Genomic DNA, 19,829 nt, shown 5'->3' with positions numbered 1-19,829 from the left:
GGAACATGTACAAAGGGACATTCAGGAATATCTAAAAGATGATAACTTTTAGAAGTTTAACACTTTTTATGCTCCATTTACTTTGTTTGCAATGTCTATCCGGATTATACTTTTATATATGTGTACTGCTTTGTCTGTGTATGAGGTTTGAACAAACCAACACAATAAAAACATTTATTTTAAATTAGTCTTTATTAAAGATTTTGTTCACAGCACATTGAACAACTTCGCAAGGCAGGTGTCCACTTCACATTGACAAAGTTTATGAAATAACTTTCCATTTTACTTATACCTTCCCTTGCAAGTCAACATTGACCAACTGCCACCCCCCGTACTTTTCCCACCCACCCCTAAAACATCATCTTTAATTCTTAGGCTCCTAAAACACTCTAAAATGTAAACTCATGGTGCAAAGTCACCTCATCGGCACCCTAGGTAACCAATTCTCCTGCCATTTCAGACCCAACTGAAGCTTACATCCCCCGGGGACTCATCCACTCTCATTCTACTGTGTCGTCCTCTACGTCCTGTGTGCCTGGCCTCAGATATATTTCCACAAATCCACCCCATTCCGATTCCAGAGAATCTGCCCTATCATGCAGCCCTGCAGTGATTTGTTCCATCACGTATAGGTTTTTGGCAACATGAACCCATTCTTTTTTGTCTGGGGTGTGCGCTCTTTTCCATTTCGTGGCCAATGACGCTCGTGCTGCCAGTAGTAGTTCCGCGGCCATCCTAGGTAGTCTAAGGAGGTCCTCCTATTGTCTCTCCAACCCAAAAAGAACCATCAAGGGAGATTTGACCCAGTGAATCCCATCCACTTCTTTAGTACACCCCAAGACTTTGTCCCAGAAGAACTGCACCTTAGGGCACCCCACCACATAAGTCAGTAGTTGTCCCTCCCCCCACATTCCTGCCAACAACTCGGGCTGACCTCCTGATACATTTTAGACAGTCTAGCCGGGTCATATTGCCAGCTATGTAGAAGCTTAATTGCATGTAGTTTGTATTGACATGAGATTGAAGTCTGCGAGGCCCCCTTGCTGAGTCTCCTCCACAGGGCGGGTTCTATTTCCTCTTCTAAGTCCCATTCCCACCTTCTTTTCAATTTTTCTGTGGCCCCACCCCTGGAGTCCACAAGGGCTCCATACATCGCCAAAATCAGGCCATTCCTTTCTGTCCTGGTGTCTAGAATTTTTTCAAAGGGAGTGAGGTCGCACCGTTTCTGATCACTCCAACCCCTATCGGTCAGTGCCCCACCAGTTGTAGGTACAGGAAGACAGAGTATGCCTAAGGCTTTTTCCAGCTCGGTTAGGTCTATAAACCTATCCCCCTTCCACAATTGACAAACCCTCTCCAGTCCTGCTTCAAACCATTTCTGGAATCTTTCTGGGTTTGGCATTAAATCCCTGACCCCTGGGCCCCAGGGGTGACCCAAGGGGGAAGGCCATGTCGTGACTCCCTTCATTTCCACTCCCTTTATCCAAATGAGCCAGATAGTCGCCACCAGAGGATGCTCCCGAATCTGAAGGTGGAGCCTATCTCTTGGTACCCAGAGCCATTCCCCCACTGTGGCTGGTTGCAGGTTGTCTAGTGCCACCCATTGAAGGTCCTCTGAGTGCTAAGGTGGGGTATTAAAACTTTAAGTCGGGCAGCCTTGTAGTAGCATTTCACATCTGGAAAGCCCACGCCTCCCTTTTCTTTGGGAAGTATCCAAACGTCCCACGCTATCCTGGCCTTCTTCCCCAGCCAAAGAAATTTCAATAGGGGGCTTTTCACCTCCTGAAAGAAAGATTCCGAGACACAGATGGGAAGCATCTGAAACAGGTACAGAAGTCTAGGGAGGAGGGTCATCTTTAGTGCATTGAGTCGACCCAACCAAGACTCTAAGTTTACCCACTTCATCAAATCCTCCTTAAGCCTGGCCATCAGGGACGGGTCTGTATAGGGGTGTGGGGGGAGGGGGGATTTTCCCCACACAGTTCTCCCATTTCCCTTGTGAGATTGATTCATAGGTATCTCAATGTCCCCAGACTAACCTGCATCCCCAGCGGTGTGAACCTCCTTGTTTCCCAGTCTCTGTCCCTGTCTAAGGGGAAGAGAACAGATTTAGACGCGTTGATCTTGAAGACCTCCAGGAAGCCGTACTGCTCGATCTGGTGAACCACCGCTGGTATAGACATCAAGGGGTTTACTTCGTGCAACAGCATATCATCTGCATATAATGCGACTTTGTATTACACCCCTCCTACTCGGAATCCTTTTACTTTATCGTCTCCTCTAATCCTCTGTGCAAGGGGTTCTAGTGAGTGCCAACAGTGAGTATGAGCATGGGCAGCCCTGCCTGGTCTCCCCCTACCCAAATCAAACCAACGGGGGTATTCCCCCATTCACTGCTACGCATGCCTTGGGGGAGAAATACCTCTGCTATCCCATATTTGACGAGCACTGCTTTGAGGAAGTACCACTCTACCCTATCAAAAGCCTTCTCAGCGTCGACTGAGAAGTGTGGGGTCCCCATTTACCCCCCCGGACCTCATGCATTAGGTGTATGGTCTACCTCATGGTGTCTGACCCCTGGCGACCCCTGATAAAACCCACTTGATCTGGGTGGATTAGGCATGTGAATTTCCAGTATAGCCGCCAGCACCCGGATGCATATTTTGGCATTTATGTTGAGAGATAGGACGGAATCCGCCACATTTCGTAGGATCGCTCCCCTCTTTGGGTATCACCATGATGAGTGCCTTTGAGAAGGACTCCAGGGCCTTACCCATATTCAGTATGTCATTGGAGAGCTCCGTCATAAATGGTAACAGTACATTGAGGAAAGATTTGTAAAACCCTGCCATGTACCAATCTTCCCCTAGAGCTTTCCCCTTCGGCAGCCTCCTCACTGCTGTCTTGATTTTGTCGGCTGTTATAGGGGCGTCCAATATGGTGGACTCCACATCTGTCAGACTGGGTACGTGGGTGTCCGCCAATTATTCCTCAATCCCACCAATGAATCATATGTAATGATAAAAGAAAAACAAAAAATGATGGAAATTGAAAATAAACACACACAATACAACATTCAGATGTTGAATAGAATGGGGAATGGAAATGAAACAACAAAATAGGGGCGCATTTGTACATAAAGCCCATTTTTTTGGGGGGTTTTTTCGGTTTCTAATTGGACATTTCGGCTTCTCTGTATGTGCTGTTACAGTCATTTCCGTAGATGCATGCTAATCATTGCACCTTTGTTCTGTTTATTCTGTTTCATCTGCATCTTCTTACATTCCAGCTCCAGGGATTCTCCATTCTATTCAACATCATCTGAATGTGGTATTGTGTGTGTTTATTTTCAATGTCCATAATTTTTTGTTTCGGTTTCTTTTATCATTACATAGGATTAATTTAATTACCTACACCCTTGCCCCTGTGTATTATGCCTTGCTTTGTTTTATAATTTTGAAACTGATGCCTTTTTCAACCAATCATTTACTTAATATGACGCATAATTTGCTTATTTTGTAATGTATTATGCTTAGCCTCAGATGAAGAGCCGGTTAAGACTCGAAACACGTGTCAGGCTACTTCGTGATTTAATCCGTTGGACCTCAGAATCCTCTCTCTTCTTCAATTATTTGCAACACATGCTTATATTGCACACCTTGGCGCAGCGTGACTGAGAATTGCCCGTGGTTAATTTGCACTCACATCGGTGGGTGGCATTTGGCAGTGCTCCCACACCTCTCAGACACCTGCTGCCTATGTGCTTTCTCATTATTGACTTATACAAGGGCTGTGGCCAGTGACTTTTTCTGCAAAACCTGTGTCTTTACAAACAAAAACCCCAACCTTCATCACATATCATGATCTGACCAGGTGATCGGGGGAGGTGGGGGGGGGGGTTGGAAGAGGATCTCAGAGTTCCTCCCGTGTAACATATACATAATCAAACCTAATAAAGGTTCTGTCAGTTGGGGGGGTGTCAGGGGGTATATCCCACAGCCCATATATCTCCTGGACCTCCCCACAGTCATATCTCACCCAGTCCTGATCCCTGTATTGCAACCCCGGTCTGTCCAAGTTCACATCAGCCCATATATTAAAGTCCCCTCCCAAGATGAGGTGACCTGCAGTCTCCACCAGTATTTTCGGAAGAATATTTTTCAGGCATCTCAGTTGAACCTGGTTGGGTGCAGGTGCAAAGCACTTTTCTAACAGTGCCGGAGACTATCAGGGCCCTCTCCTCCACATCCAACCAGACCTTGGTTACCTTAAACTTAAGCGTTTTGGTGAATAGGATACCCACTGCTACTTTCCACACGGGACCAGAGCCCCAGTATTCCAGACCAGCCAAGCAACCGGGAATTCTCTGTTCCTCACCCTTACAAAATGTCAGCTCCTAAACAAACAGAACATCCAACTCAGCCCCCCCGAAATTCCCTTGCAATCAGAGATCTTTGTTGGGGAATTCAGCCCCTTGACGTTAAGCGTGCGAATATGCAGTCGGCTACCTTGGACCACTTTCCCTGTGGTTGTCATCATGTTACCCCACTTTGAACTCTTCCTTTCCGCTGCCTGGGAAACCTTTGCATACTGATTCTAACTGTCACAGTAAGAAAGCCAATTGAAAGCATTTTGTACCAGGTTCCCCCACCGAACACCTACCTTCCCCCAACTCCCAACCCCGAGCGGTGCAAGGTTCTCCCCAGTTACCATCACTAGGTCGATACCGAGCCACCAACAGTACCCAGGCACTCCGGTCCCCACCTCACACACCACTTTCCTCCATGCTGGAGTTGCCGTACATCAATGGACCGCTCTTCCTCACTTTCTCCAGAATCTTATGCTTGTTCAGGTAATTGTGGAATGGGCCTAGGCCCCTGCTGGCTCGGCAGGGGCCTTAGGGTCCCTGCCGAGCCGGCAGCCCACTGTATCCTCTGTATTTTAGCTTTGTCAATGGAGTCTTTCTCAAAGATGAGCTTCGTAACTACATGGAGGATTCTCCTTTGGTCCATCTCACCCTCCCTATCCGCGATACCAAAAAGTCTTAGGTTGTTCTGCCTTTCTTGATTTTCCATGTCGTCCATCTTCAGCGTGATCTCACCCTCTCTCCTTTCCATTTCTGCTATTCTCACATCCATTTGGATCTACAGGGCATCCAGGGAGTACTGGTTATGTTCCACTTCTTCCATCTTGTCCAGCCTCTGTGTGATTTTGTCCACCCTACCCCCAATGTCAGCTCTCATATACCTAATCTTCTCCATCATTGTTGTGACGACATTTTTTGTTGCCATGGACTTCCCTTCTCCAACTGACATGGTGTATCCGCGCCCAGCTTCTCCCCGGCGCTCACTTCAGATGTACTCAAAGCTGGCTAGCTTAGACCTTGCATCGATGTGCCTCCCTTCGAGAGGGTAGGTGTACCATTGGTTACCGTGGGTCAGCCTGTCCCTCAGGTGTGTGCCTTGCAAAGTACCTTGCAGTCAATCTACCAGCACCTCATACACATCAGATGGTAGTCCCTGGGTAGCTGAGGACGCCCAGCCTGTAGTGGGGGCAGAGAAGTCCTCAATTCTGTTTCTTATGTTAACCTCTCCTCCTATTAATATTCTTTCTTTTGGGTGCACATACCAGAATCCTACAGGAGGTGGGCGGGGGTGGGTTTGTCACTCAGTCCTCTGACCCCAGTCTCCTGTCCCTCCGGGGGCCCCAGCTTCCTTTGTGTGGAGCCCACAGTGAACCGTGGGGGCTGAGGGGGAGGCGGGATTCTCCAGGAGTCTCCTCTGCTTCCCTTCGGGGGGGGGGGGGGGGGGTCCTCCCCCTGCCCTGGCGACCCAATGTATCCCAGCCGGACTCCAGCCTGAGGTGTCTTCACAGGGAGGCCACAGGCTTCTTCCTCTGTCCCTCCGGTGTGGGCAGCTGATCCCCGTTAGGGCCAGGGAGACACCAACAGCTCAACGCAGGCCCAGGCCTCCTCCACCACAGGTGATTCCAAGACCTCCCCTGGGGTCCACTATCTCCGTTCCTGGAGAGGGGTGGGGGAAGGAGGAAGAGGAAAAGTTACCAACCTCCACGGGCCTCTGCCCCTCTCTCCGTCTGGTCTCTGCGGGAAGGGGCACCACCGGTCCCTCGTTCAGTCTTGGACACCCCTCCGGTGGGGGCGTTCTCCTCAGTGATGCGGCGTGAGTCCCCTAGTGTATAGTCCCAGTCCTGAGCTTCCAACTGCTCCATGCCAGGCCAAAACCACACGGGAAGCGATGCAATCCTCACCTCCCAGACAATCCTTTTTTCCTCCAGCTATATCATGCCCCAGAACAGGCGGCTTTGCCCCAGACTTCATCTGGATGTGCCCTCACCGTTCCCCTGCAGTGGGCTCTGGTGGGATATTCTCCAGGGGGGAGATCAGAAGGGGGGGCTCTGGTCCCCTTTTGACCCAGTGCTTGGGGAGCTCCGCGCTTAGGCTGCTCCCATCAGTGCGCACCCTGGTGGTCTCACAATTTTCTTTTTAAAAAGACTTCAAGCATAATAGCTCATATATAATAGAAATTTCAGGTAAAAGGTAGATTTGGGGTACGCTGTAGATTGGCTTTTGGTTCTCCAGAGGTGTGAGCAAAAAAGGCCTAAACTGCAACTCTGTTGAGAGCCCCTTGAACGTTTTTCTTTTTGCTGAATGGGGTACTGACCCTTTTCCCAGAGGTGCTTGAATCAAAGAACTCATCAACTCAATGACGCAACTCTAATGTGCCCCCAAAGAGGGCCAGGTCGGACTAGTAAATGAATAGGATGCCTGGAACTCCTGCGCTAAATGAATGCCCCAAAGGTAAGCACAGGCAAGTATGAATGCGTTGGATCACAAGCGAGTGTGCGGCCAGCAAAACTTTAGACACCCAATTCATTAAAAGTAGAGTTTACACTCTGTTCCCAATTTTCCTGTATAATTTGGGAGCATGCATCTTTACCTTGCCAAATCTTGGGACAAATACAGAAGCACAAAAAGTTCACCAATCAAAAAAGCGGTTGAGGAGTAACAGGTCCTGAGACTTACCTAATGCCAACTAGGTAGAACTTTGGCTCTGGCTGCACTTAATTCCTAGGGTCACACTGTGGTAACTCTGCACAGAAAAAGGTGCTAAGTTGACGTTAACAGAGGCATGTTAAAGTAATAAATACCTCCTTACTTTACAACATTCTGTTAACCCACTAAAATACATAATGTACATGTGTCCAGTCAAAGTTTTGAAACAATAGTTTCGAATGTCAATAGTTCCGACACAAAAGTGGCGAAAAAAAAGGTTTTGAATGAATTTTTTTTATATTAAAGGGTTTATTTTAATATTGTAAAATAAGTGGTTTGAAAAAAAGGGGGGTTTTGGAGTAGGACCCCCCCATTTAAAAAATAAAAAAATTAAATGTAAACTTTTTTTCAGGACTTTTGTGTCAGAACTTTTGGCACTCGAAACTTTCACTGTCGAAACTACCACTAGGAACCAATGTACATATAGAACTGTAACCATGTGTGGACGTTGCTTTATTTGAACAAATATCAAGTTATACTGCATTGGAGAAGATCAGACCCAAAAAACTATAGGCCCATTGCGCTCTTGGACATAGTTGGACAACGTTTCACTGCACAACTGTTAAACCATCTAACAAAGTGGTGCAAGCAAACAGAAACCACAGATATCCGCCAAACTGGTTTTGTAAAAGGTGTGGGTTGTGGGCTCAATAGTCTAATGATTAACTTGTTAAAAATGGAGGCCATTAAGAAAAAGACAAAAATATATTTGGCCTTTGTCGACCTGGCGCACGTCTTCGACAGTGTTGACCGGGAGTTAGTCTGGAAAAAACTCACACAGAGAAAATTCCCCGCAAGTCTCCTGAGCGCAATCCAAGAGCTCTATTCTAGTACAGAAATAAAGATCAGGCTCGATCAAAAGGGTTCCCTCTCAGTTGCAATAAGTACATCTAGGGGTATAAAGCAAGGTTTCCCACTTGGAGCTACTTTGTTCAATCTATTTATTGCAGACGTGGGTAAAGAAATTGAAGAAATAAGAGCTTTTCCACTGAAGCTCTATGGGAGCCCACTGAGCTACATGCTGTATGGTGACGATATTGTCTTGTTCCGATCGGCTTGCAGCATAAGCTGTCAGCCTTGAAACAATATATTGAAAGAAATGGCCTGGTGATAAATGCAGCCAAAACTGAGATCTTAGTTCTGCTAAATCTAACGGGAGCAAAAACCAGAAAAGCAAAAAAATTCAAATGGACAATTGGTCATGACGAAATAAAACACACAAGACGGACACAATACCTGGCAGTGTTGATTAACTCACAACTAATGAGCCAATGGTTCAAAAAAATCAAAAGGAAATGTAAACTGTTGGCTTTGCAGGGTGTGTCAATAAACAAACAATTCTGTAAATTTACCTTGAAACCAGCTATTGAGTTTTATAAAGCCAAGGTGGTACCATCCTTGATTTTTAGTTGTGCAGCCATGTTGGGATGTGCATACTCAAATTGGTCATGGTGTGAAAACACACATTGGAGCAAAATCCTACAATTGACAAGAGGAACACTGATTGCTTGTATTCAGTATGAGCTAGGGCTCATTTCCATTAATGCTAGAGTTATGAGAAATATGCTAGGATTATTCAGAAAAGTGCATGGGACCGATGACCTCCCACAATTCAAGATCTTGAACGTATCCACAAGAAACACAAATTACAAAATCCTTGACAAACAGAAAGTTGTGAATTCATCCTGAGCCAATTAAACACCAACACAGAGTCCTTGATACAAAATCCTAACTCTGAAGAAAAAGCTGTGGGAAGAAGATTGGCATGAAACGTCCGAACAAAGAGCCATGTACAGATCTATGAAATACGCTGCTCCCGAAGCAAAATCTATGAACTCAATTCCTAAATATCTGGAAGTGTTTCCATGTAGTAACAAGAGGAAAATATACTTGAAGTTCCTTCTAAACTTATTTCAAACTAAAGAGATCATAAATCTGCGACAGCAGTAGATAAATGCAGTAGATAAATGTTGCAGATTCTGTGAAGTGACGGATGAAACATTGAAAAACCTTTTGCTATATTGCAGCAAGCTAAGAGATCTGTGAACTGCATATTTAGGGAGCTTGATGGGGAAAAAAGACCTAATTTAAGTGGAGAAGACTGGTGGAGTCTGATGGCGGAGGGAAACGACAAGATAATCTTTGCATTAATACTCTACCTTGACCAACTAGAAATCAGATTAAGTTCGGTTATCTGTAAGAAATTTCTAAATAATTGTGCGTGTGGATGCATAGCGGGACTATGAAGGAAATTTTAATTTTAAACGTGTCTCATGGTAAATGAATAGAGTGTACAAAAATGTTTTGTTTTCCTTTTTTTCTTGATTTCACTTTTCTACATTTTTGAGTTTGCAAAAAACAATATAATAAATAAATACTGCATTTCTCGCACAACTCATCCATCTAGAAAAGAGGGTCTTGGCTACTCAAACAAGGACACTTTGAAGGATGTGTATGCTTGCTTATATCCGGATTGTTACCTATGGCATGACATTCCTTAGGAGATTCCTCCTGACACCATGTAAAGAGGGAATGTATCCATACTTGTTTAAGTCACATAGGTACCCACACACATCTCATTGAGAGCGTAGGATGGAAAGGGGGGCACTGGGGGTAGTACAATAATTAATTTAAAAAGCACAGCAGGAAATACACTGGATTCTACAAATGTTGGATGGTAGTAGTATTCCCCAACTTTAACAAAGGAGATGTATTGGGAAGGATGCGCCTCATGAAATTGAAAGAGGCAATGTAGTGCTATAGGTGTAGCGAGAGGTATCAATACAATGATTCAAATAAAGACAAATGGAGTCATTACGAGTATGGAGGTAGCCATGGTGCTATTAGCGCCATTGCTACCCCCATATCGCATACCGAGTCCGGGTTCCCTGAATGGGGAAATACCGGGTCCTCCATAGGGCTCAATGGGAATGGGGAGGGAGCCAACGACGGGCCCGCCCTGGTCCTTTAGCGGCTCCCACTAAGGGGACCTGGTAAAACCAGCCGCCCTTAGCGGGACCCGCTAAAGGACCTTGTAATGCGGCGGTAAGGAGTTAACGGCACCGGCACCCTTACTGGCGCGGTTAACCCCCAACCGCCATCCTCGGAATGAGGCCCAAAGTCTTAATTTTCCCAGTGCTGCTTCAATGCACTTTCAAAGGTATCTGCGCTCCTCGGGATACATTTTGCAAGCAAACATATATCGCCACCATTCCAGTAGTGCCATAAACTCCTGCCCTCCCATTCTTACCGGTCTCTCACAGGTTGAATACTGGAGATTGTTACTTCGGCCTCCTTCTCCTCCCTTTTCTCCATGGCCCCCCACGATGAGCTTTCAGTGTCCCAGCGAGACCCAAACCCATCTGCTAGTGTGAAAGGGTTATCCTTGTACCTGGTGGGGAAATAAAAATATTAAGCAACATTGTACACAAGGCAAGTCTCTGGTTAGTGACTTATTGGGGATGGTGAGCATAATTTAAGAAGGATGCTGCTGTGCATGAGAGAGGAAAACTTTGGAGTGAGGGAGAGGAGACCCAGTACAAGAGGGAAGGAAAGAAGTGTGTTTGCGTGTGGAGGGAAAGGTTGGGTGCAAGTGTGTGTGTGCGTCTGTCTGTCTTTTGCAGGTGCAGTACCAGGGTAAGAGAAAGTGCATCACTGGTGCTAGAATGTAGTATTACAATGTTATGTAGTGAGAGGAGTAAGAGAAATCTTTGACCCAAGGAGAAAGCGTAGGGGCATTTTATGTATTTATTGGACATTTCTATGGCACCTATACAGCAGAAGGTGTTTCCAGGCACAACAAGACTAAAGGGGAACAGAGGAGGATAAACAGCAGTAAACGGTCCTACTCGACCTTGTAACATTCGGACTGTGCAAGTACAACAAACAGGAAGTGCAAGGTGGGTGGGGCAGGTCAGGGAAAAGGGGAGGGGAGATGCGGGAGGGAAGGTGCCCCAGGGGCTGGGTAAGTGCTAGCTGGAGCCCTCTCATCAACATTTTTTACCCCCTTTAACCAGTTGATACACTTTGGGGACCAGGGATGCCTCCCCGCTAAGCGAGGAGATACCTCGAGGAGGTATACATGGGATTCCCAAGATACTCTTCTCGTGACGCATGTCTTACCATTTCATGACACCAGGAATAGAAGTTGTTCTGCAGCTACAGCCCAGGTATAGCTTGAAGGAGGGTAATTACGTCAAACCCTGCATTCTCCATCAATCCTTTAACCTTCACCATCCATTAAGCCCACTCGTGGTTTAGCCACAGAGGAAACTAGGTTCGTAAATGCCACACACCATCAACAGTCTTTGTGGGTGAATATTTTGGGAGAACAGGCAGCGGTTCCCAAAAGCCGAGGAAGCACCCGAGCGCACACCCTCTGGCATTGGCTCACAATAAAAAGAAAAGACTCCCTGTATGTGCAAACAGGTGTTGCCCATCCCAGAAGCAACAAAGAAGACACACAGAATGGATAAAGGGGGGGACCATTTGGTTTGGGTGTCATCATCCCTTGGTCCACCACAGCAGACCCTAGCCACGTGGCACAAGCTTGTTATTAGGGCCAAACCAATGACACTGGTTTTGTAAGAGAACTGTATGCCCCTAAAGTAACTGCTGGAGCCACCACTTTCCCATTGTCAAGTGAACTCCAAAAGATGTATTTTGCTAGTAAATAACGAAGTAAAGAACACATACACTAGTCCCCAGCGAGTCAGATTAGATGTAATAGCTCTGCAGCTTAGAGAATGGTGAGGGCAGTGAAATAAAGTGAGGACAGACATGAGACCCTATGCACGTATGCAAGCTCCAAATTACTGAATGTAGCGAACAGGGGAGTGATGACAAGTCACAAAGCATCAGACTCGCACAAAGTCACTCATTCATACAGGGGCACACTCTGGAGGCAGTCAGGTGTGGGGTACAAGCTGCATGTGACCAATCCAATGAAAACATTAGAAATCATGAAAGTATTTGACAGGTGCTCCAACACATATAAAAAGGGGTCAGTAGGACCAGAGGGGTGTGGGAATGGTGGAGCGGAGCAGGATCAGTTTAGAAACAAAAGGAGTTGGAGAGGAGGAGGCTAGTGGAGAAGGCGCAAGAAAGTGAAGTTTGAGGAAAGATAAGGCTCTTGGGGAGAAAGATGGGGAAGGCCAGAAGGAGGTGGTAAGAAAGAAAGAGGTGGTGGTACTTCAGAGAAAGGTGGGTGGGACAGGAGAAGGAGGCACTTAGGCAAGTGATAAATGAGAAAAACGGAGGAAGACGAGGAAGAATGTAAGCAGGTGGAAGGAGAATTAAAGAAGGAGAGGAAAGATAAAGATGTGGGAACAAGTTAAAAAAGAGAAATATACATAGGAAAGTGGAGGAGGAGGAGACAAGTATTCAGGAGTGTCATAGGAAGGAGAGAGAAGAGACTAAGGCGGGCCTTACATCAAAGACTAGACTGGAGGAGGGTAGGTGGTAAGAGCACATGGTTCAGCACCAAGGAGGCATTAGGAGTACTAAAGATATTTTTGCACAACCGTCTGGTGAGGGTTGAGTAACCATCTAACCTGAATGTGAAATTGTTCCTCACCAAAAGGAAAGACCAGACTTCCAAAAGTGGTAGTGTGGCAGAGCAGTTGGGCTGATCTTAAGTAGGGCTGATAGGACAGTGCAGTTATTCCACAGTTAACACCCACACAGGTATATTGAAAAATGTACACGATTATAAATCACACACAGAATATCTATCAGATAAAATAAGTACTAGAAGTTAAACATATCGCACAGTAACAACACAGTGCTGGTATACATACAGTAATGGTTATTTATGACTCAACCAACTCCTTAAATACCTGTGTTGTCCACTACCTGGTGAGTAAGAACATCACAGGGCTAAGTGGAGGGAAGAATATAGGACCACTAGACAATCAAACCACAGAGTAATCAATGTCACAGTGATCTGTATAGCTCTAGAAAACAGTAACAAATGCTAGAAATGCACAGGACACCGTAAATATAGTTATAAGAGGGAGGAAAAGTATTAATACTTTTGGAAACCACAGCCAGAGGCAATCAAAAGTCAGAACACTTTTATAGAATTATAGCAGCAGGCCCATTACGATCCTAGTAATATAGATACCGTAAGATGTAGATAGTAAAATCTCATTCTACATGAGTTGGAGACGTGCGCCCTAAAAACCGGGCACTTGAATTTATTCCAATCCGGTTTTAGGAAATCTATAGGTCATACTCTGAACAGTCTGTTTTTACATCTTCAACTGGAAACATGTAGGCAGACTCACTAGACGTGTTCCTCGGTTTTGTGAACTTCACGTCCACTTTTGATTCAAGTAAGAGAGGAACATTGTGGTTTAAGCTGGCTAACAGGGGGTTCCCAGAGGGCCTTTTAAATATTTTGGTATACTTGCACTGTAATACTTCGTTAAAAATTAGATTCGATCAATTGAGATCACGTTCAAAGGATTGCAAACAAATCGGAGTCTGCACCAGGGCTGCATTTTAGATCCTTCTTGATTCAATATTTATATTTCATTTTTTGGTGTCTGCTTGGAGATCTGTGGTTTAGCATCTCCTAAAATGGGCACACACCATGTCAAGTGGTTAGCATATGCAGATGATCTGCTATTGCTTGACTATACGGCTTTCAGAGACTGATTGGGGCATCCAAGAGTATGCAACCTCTAACGATCTGATTAGCAAAATAAGCAAAACAAGGACATGAGATTAGCTCACCTGCGGAAGCCTGTCAAATTTACGTGGACCCTTAATTCAACTGATCTGGAAGTGGTAGACCACTTCATTTATTTGGACATCCTGATATTTCAGCATCTGAATAAAGCAGCATTAAGAGTACTTGCGCTATAAAGTCAAAATATTGAAAGCAAGAATTCAAAAGGTCCTGGGTAAATCGGGCCGCTTCACACTTGAGCCTGTAGTTAAATTGGACATTTCAAAAGCTATACATAAAATCCTTGAACTTCTAGAGATGATAGATTGCTTTGATTGGTCAGAAATAGAGGTATTAGAGGCTGGCCTTTGGAGAAATGTTCTAGGTTTTTTCCTCAACAGTGTTCGGTCTAATTTCATTAAAAGCGAGGAATATTTGGAGCACCTTGAACCTTTTTGGTAAAATCTTATGCCCCCCCCCCCAAAATGGCTCACCACTTTCCGACTTACAGGCTAAGCAGGATAATGTGTTCTTAAATCACTGGCAGGAGAAATGCAGTAAATTGTTGAAGATTTGGGATTGATCGCATGAAATGTTATCGAATCCCGTTAAGGTATAAATGAAGCTATGGTCATGGAATTGGACCTTAATGAGAGAATTGGTGGGAAAACATAGTCTATACAAATGTAGCTACGGTCATGAGATTGGACCTTAACGAGAGAGTTGGAGGGAAAGCATAGCTTATATACCAGGACCTCCTCCTTGAACATAGGTTGTGGGGTTGACTGCCGGCTAATTTAAAAAGTTTGCCAAATATGCATTGGGGAGATCAAGTTCTGCATTTGAGTTGAACTTCGTTCACACACGAGAAATCCTAGGGACTAGGTGAGAAACAATAGTCTATTTTTATAATAATCAAGGCTCATTGATTAGTGCCTTCTTTTTTCTTTTCTTCTTTTTTCTTCTGATTCTCTTCTCCTAGCTGGAAAGTTTAACGGGAAGTGTTGTAAATATTGAAACTCTATTTTAACTTCCGTTTAATTCAGAGAAATAGTTTTGATTCACTGTGGTTTCATATTGTGGAATTGGTTTTAGAAATTGTAGTGTAAATTAATTGTGATAATGTGTTATAATAATGATATTTGATGAATGCGATGAACTGTTTGAAAGGTTATTGTTTGAACTAAAGTAACATTTTTTAAAAAAGATACAGTAAGACTTTGCAGTAATACATTGTACCGACACATTCTTTATAGGCAAGATTGTAAAGTAAGAAATGAAGGCAATTTTGTACCAGCCTCTGCTGAGTATGCTACAACTAAGCTTATGGCAGTGGTCCACTAAAGGGGCCGGGGTGGTCTAAATCGCCGGACATGAAAAGGAAGCCAAATCTTGCTCTCGTTGGTAGCCTGGACAGAACGACAAGGATGAACTCTCAGGTAGGGGTTGTAGGTTGACAGAGATACAATTTGCCCACACAGATAAACATAGAAAATACACCACACTGATGTACTGATAAATATATACTTTAAAACACACATATAACCCTACCTGATCAAATAAGTGTTGTAGAGGATATTACACAGTATTAAACAAATACCATGTAGGTTTAAAACGGTAATGCCTATCTAAGGACTGTCCTAACCCCAATGTCTATATGTGGGTCTTTGTCAAGGGCAAGCACCCAACAAAAAACAGCAGGTAGGTAGAGAGAAACAGAATATCTTACAACCTAAAGTAAGTACCTTGAAGCCTGCACATCTAAGATTACTGTCCTAAAGAAATATCCTAACCCTAGTGCATGTGGAAGACCCTAGACCTGGTGGCCAGCACAGAACACATGGCAGGGTATAGGATTAAAAAGGGATAACAGTTGTTTTCCTGAGGACAAATAGTTGTACACTCCCTAAGGCCTAAACGCAATTCCCTGTCGATGTATACCTCCTAGGCCTTACAACAATGTTAATGCTCAGTTGCCCAGAAAAATACATTAAGGCCACAGAGGGGATGGAACCACAATAAATTATATCCTCTGAAGACGCCCAAGCTTTACTTTCATGTGCCGCAGACTTTATAAATCTCGGGGTTGCCATCTTTGCTCAAAAACCAAAGTTGTTAACCATTGACCAGCAAGGACCAACAGTGGAAAATGTTTCTATTGCCAAAATAACGACCCCTTCAAGTCAACAGTTAACAGTACAGACAGCCATTTGATCCCAAGGAATCAGTAAAGTCCATGCAGACAAGGACACTTCCCATTTATTTTCCCTGCTGCCAGACATTATAACCATGTATTCCAGCGTTTAACCGCCCTCTATAACCATCTCTAGACTGATGCCATTCTCAACATAGTGAGTTGTAACTCTTGTGGTCCCTTATTTCAGCACAAGACCAACACTGACATTCTTTTAAAAAAATGATGTCATTTTGTTGCAAGAAACCTGGCTCACCTCCTCACTTTGTTTCTATGGTTTCACCGTACTTCATCTTCATGCAATCTGTCAAAGGAGAGGACGCCCTTACTGGTAGCAGTTTGCAACTCAATATTTAGCAACGTGCAATGCATAAGTGATGATATACAGGGAATTCTGGGGTCTCGTAGTTTCAAATGGGGTGATGTGACAAGAGGGTTGTTGTTGATAAATGTCCATTGGAATCCAGCTGTCAGTGATCTGCCAATGTTTCTTGAACAGTTATCAACCATTCGCACTGATTGTAATGTCAAATAGCCTGATGACTTGATATCAATTGGTGGAGATTTAAATGCCACTCGTACATCAGACGATAGGCGCCTATCCCAATCAGTGATTAGTAACACCAATGGTGAACTATGGGAGCAGCTATTCCTGTTCTGGAACCTTACTATCCTGAATGGTAATATCAATTCCGGCTGTCCAACTGCAGTAACTTGGATTCATGGTAAAAGTTCATCCACGATAGACTACATCACAGTGTCATCAGATTACATATGTCAGAGATTCAAAGTTGTTCCCCTTACCCATAGTGATGACAACTCACTCAAGGTTTCCTTTAGTATAGAAAAGCATGAAACCATGAACAAATACGATCATAGGGTCCTGATTAACACACAAGGAACTCGCATTTTGCGTTTCCAGAATAGAGGACACATGCTAAACACAAAACCCCAAAACCTGGTTGAACATGGGTCGGATTAACAGTTTGAAAGAATTAGCTGCCCCGGCAGCTTTATAGAATTTATATGGGAGTTAAATCCCCCTCAATCTAAAAAAACTGTTCCCAGAAGAAAATCTCACTCAAATACCTTTGATGAAATAACTCATTTGCATAAGAAGCATCTTAAAAAAAAAGTATCCGTGAATTAAAAGCCCTGTACCTCTAACACTTCACTTTCATTGCTGAAAAGTGCAAATTGCAAAATGCTTACAAATACTGGTCACAAGGACACAGAGAATTGCGACATATTAAAAATGGGCAAAATATGCTAAGAGAAACTTCTACGATCACAAACAAAAAACTGTTGGCCGTTAATAATCAACACTCTTCCCAAACCCTCTGTCAAACAAATACTCTGTCTGCCACCACATGGGAAACATACTTTAACAATTGACAGACAATGTACATGTCCACTGATTCTTTAATAAAAAATAACACAGAATGGACATTACATATAACAAAGCGACATCTTAAGCCTCATCTTGTCATCCTCAATGTCGCGAGCAGGTGGACCAAACGTTCTAACCAACGAGATGTTTAGATTTGACCTGGGCCACAATTTTTAACATCCTTTTCAAAAAAATGATAGAAACTAAAATAAATGCCCATGTCATGGAAAAGAGCTATAATCATACCTATCCAGAAAAAAGGCGATAAACTCGACCCGGATAATTAGCGACCTATCGCCTTAATGGATTGTGATTCCAACGTCTTTACATGCTTGGTCCTACACGATCAGGAAAAATGGGCTGACACTCATCAGATCTTATCTAAACATCAAGTAGGATTTCGCAAAGGGACCAACAAACTTCCTTGAGGTGCTAATGCAAAGCATCATTGCTCTAAATGAATTGGATCCTTGATACTAATATATGTTACAGTGTGTTTTAATTGAAATTGTAACCTAATCATCATTGGCTGAATGGTGTATAAAAAAAAAAATCTGTATGAAATGTTTTTGTAACATTGTAAAGGTTCAGTAATGAATCAAACAAAAAAAGGGCTCTAAACATTCTTGAATGGTGTAACTCTCAGTACCCTGCAAGCTCAAAGTAAAAAAAAGTCCTCCCTTCCCACATATGTAGCTTTAATTGATCTGTCTAAGGCTTTCGACTTAGTCAACAGAACAAAATTGTGGACAAAATTACAATCTTGGAATATTCCACTGGGTCTACTGCAAATCATTATTGCTCTCCATGAGCAAACTCCCATACAAGTTAGACTGTATTTACTGGGTGATCTTTCTTCCACTATGCCTGTGAATACTGGTGTCAGACAAGGGTGCATATTAGCAGCACTTTTATTTAATCCATCTCTCGTTGATTTTGCCCCGAATCTACTAAAACATACTTTTGCTTCACCTGTAATTGGGAAATCTAAAATTCATATGTTGGCATCCGCTGATGACATAGCCCTCATCGAGAACACCCGTATTGGGCTAACTCATCTTATCACAGCATTAGAAACCTATGCCAAGATGAACGATTTGGTAATTAACCCGACTAAAACTAACAATTATTTATGGCTCTTCAGGAAAATAAGATCTTTGTGGAAAATCGACATATAAGAAATCCAGATAGTTAAAAAAGTGAAATATCTGGGTTTTACTCTTAGAGCCAATACATCATTACATGCCCCCAACATCAGAATTGGACTGTTAAATACATCAATATATGTGTCAATTAAAAAAATTGCTAAATTCGTATTGTCATTTCTCACTGATGCCATTAATAACATTTTACAAGAGTAACAATATTCTATCTCTCTTGTATGGAATGGAGTGTACTCCTTGCACACGCAACGCAAAGTTAATTGGGACCGCCTAGAAGTGCGATTGTGGAAGCATACTCTAACTCTTCCCCATTCGCTGCCTTTCTGTCGTCTGAGATATGAACTTGTTCTACACTCACCACAATCTCACTATTTTTGGAAAGTGTCATCACTCTATAGATCAATTTTTGTCGCTTTGGAACAGTCGTTTTATTCAGACCTTCATGCTCTTACCAACAGAGGTTCCAATTCCTTTCTATTTGCTCTCTGTGAAGATGCAGAAACTATGCTTGCACAATGTGATTGTACACAACAGATTCTTATATAGAATCCGAACAAAGCTCAGCTACTACTGATGAGACAGGACTGGATTAAACCCAGGTCATCTCCAACTTAAAAAGTACCCATTAATTTCCCCTGTGTGAAAGGCCCTGTTCATATGTTCTCCCATATATCAGGTGATTTCCAAATCCATCTTGGCAACAAGAGTTGTTTATGGTTTCGTCTAAACTTAACAAAGACCAATGAGCCAAACCGTATATGGGACCAACTAGACTCTTTTGCTGGAACATGTAATCTATGTGCAGTAGGCTTCACCCAAGATTTGAAACATTAGCCGTCTGTTCCGCCACTCTAGCATTGAGGGAAAAACACTTTGCAAACTTTGTGCACGACATCTCACACATTTCCACACAAGAATTTTGGCGAATATTATCTGCTGGAAAAGAAATTGCACTGTCAATTGCACTGTTAAAACTTCTAAACAAGTTGAATTTGTGTCCCGATCCCGTTTCTCCAATTCGAGTTGTGTGGTTGTTTTCAATTAGTTTTGATTAATTTTATTTTGTATCTATTCGCAAATCCTCTGTTACATAATCAGGATGGTTTTTTACACTCTTTTTTAATCAATTTCGTCTTTTGTACAATTTTAGTATGAATTCTTTTTATATTTCATAAATATGTTATATGTAAAAAGTCATTTGTATGTGACTAAATGCACAATATAAAAAAATGTAAAATTATAAAAATAATGATAGACAAAACTTCTGTGACTGAACGACCTTCTCAGGACCAGAATTTTCTAGTTAGATTTCAGGTGGAAATATAGACTGTTACTAA

General features: G+C 43.3%; 1 protein-coding gene across 4 annotated transcripts in view; it reads right to left on the bottom strand.

Annotated features, from left to right (window-relative positions):
- Positions 1 to 19,829, bottom strand: part of ARFGAP2 (ARF GTPase activating protein 2) — an 885,096-nt gene that overhangs the window by 367,050 nt on the left and 498,217 nt on the right. For all 4 annotated transcript variants that reach the window (XM_069623180.1, XM_069623182.1, XM_069623181.1 and 1 more), the window contains one exon: positions 10,323 to 10,463. In XM_069623180.1, the coding sequence (XP_069479281.1) occupies positions 10,323 to 10,463 (141 nt within the window). The remainder of the gene's footprint in view (positions 1 to 10,322; positions 10,464 to 19,829) is intronic.

This window comes from Ambystoma mexicanum, chromosome 11 (genome assembly GCF_040938575.1).
Source record: "Ambystoma mexicanum isolate Mex_15411 chromosome 11, UKY_AmexF1_1, whole genome shotgun sequence".
Lineage (NCBI taxonomy): Eukaryota > Metazoa > Chordata > Amphibia > Caudata > Ambystomatidae > Ambystoma > Ambystoma mexicanum.
The sequence above is the reverse complement of the archived record's forward strand: the minus strand, read 5'-3'. Positions and strand labels throughout refer to the sequence as shown.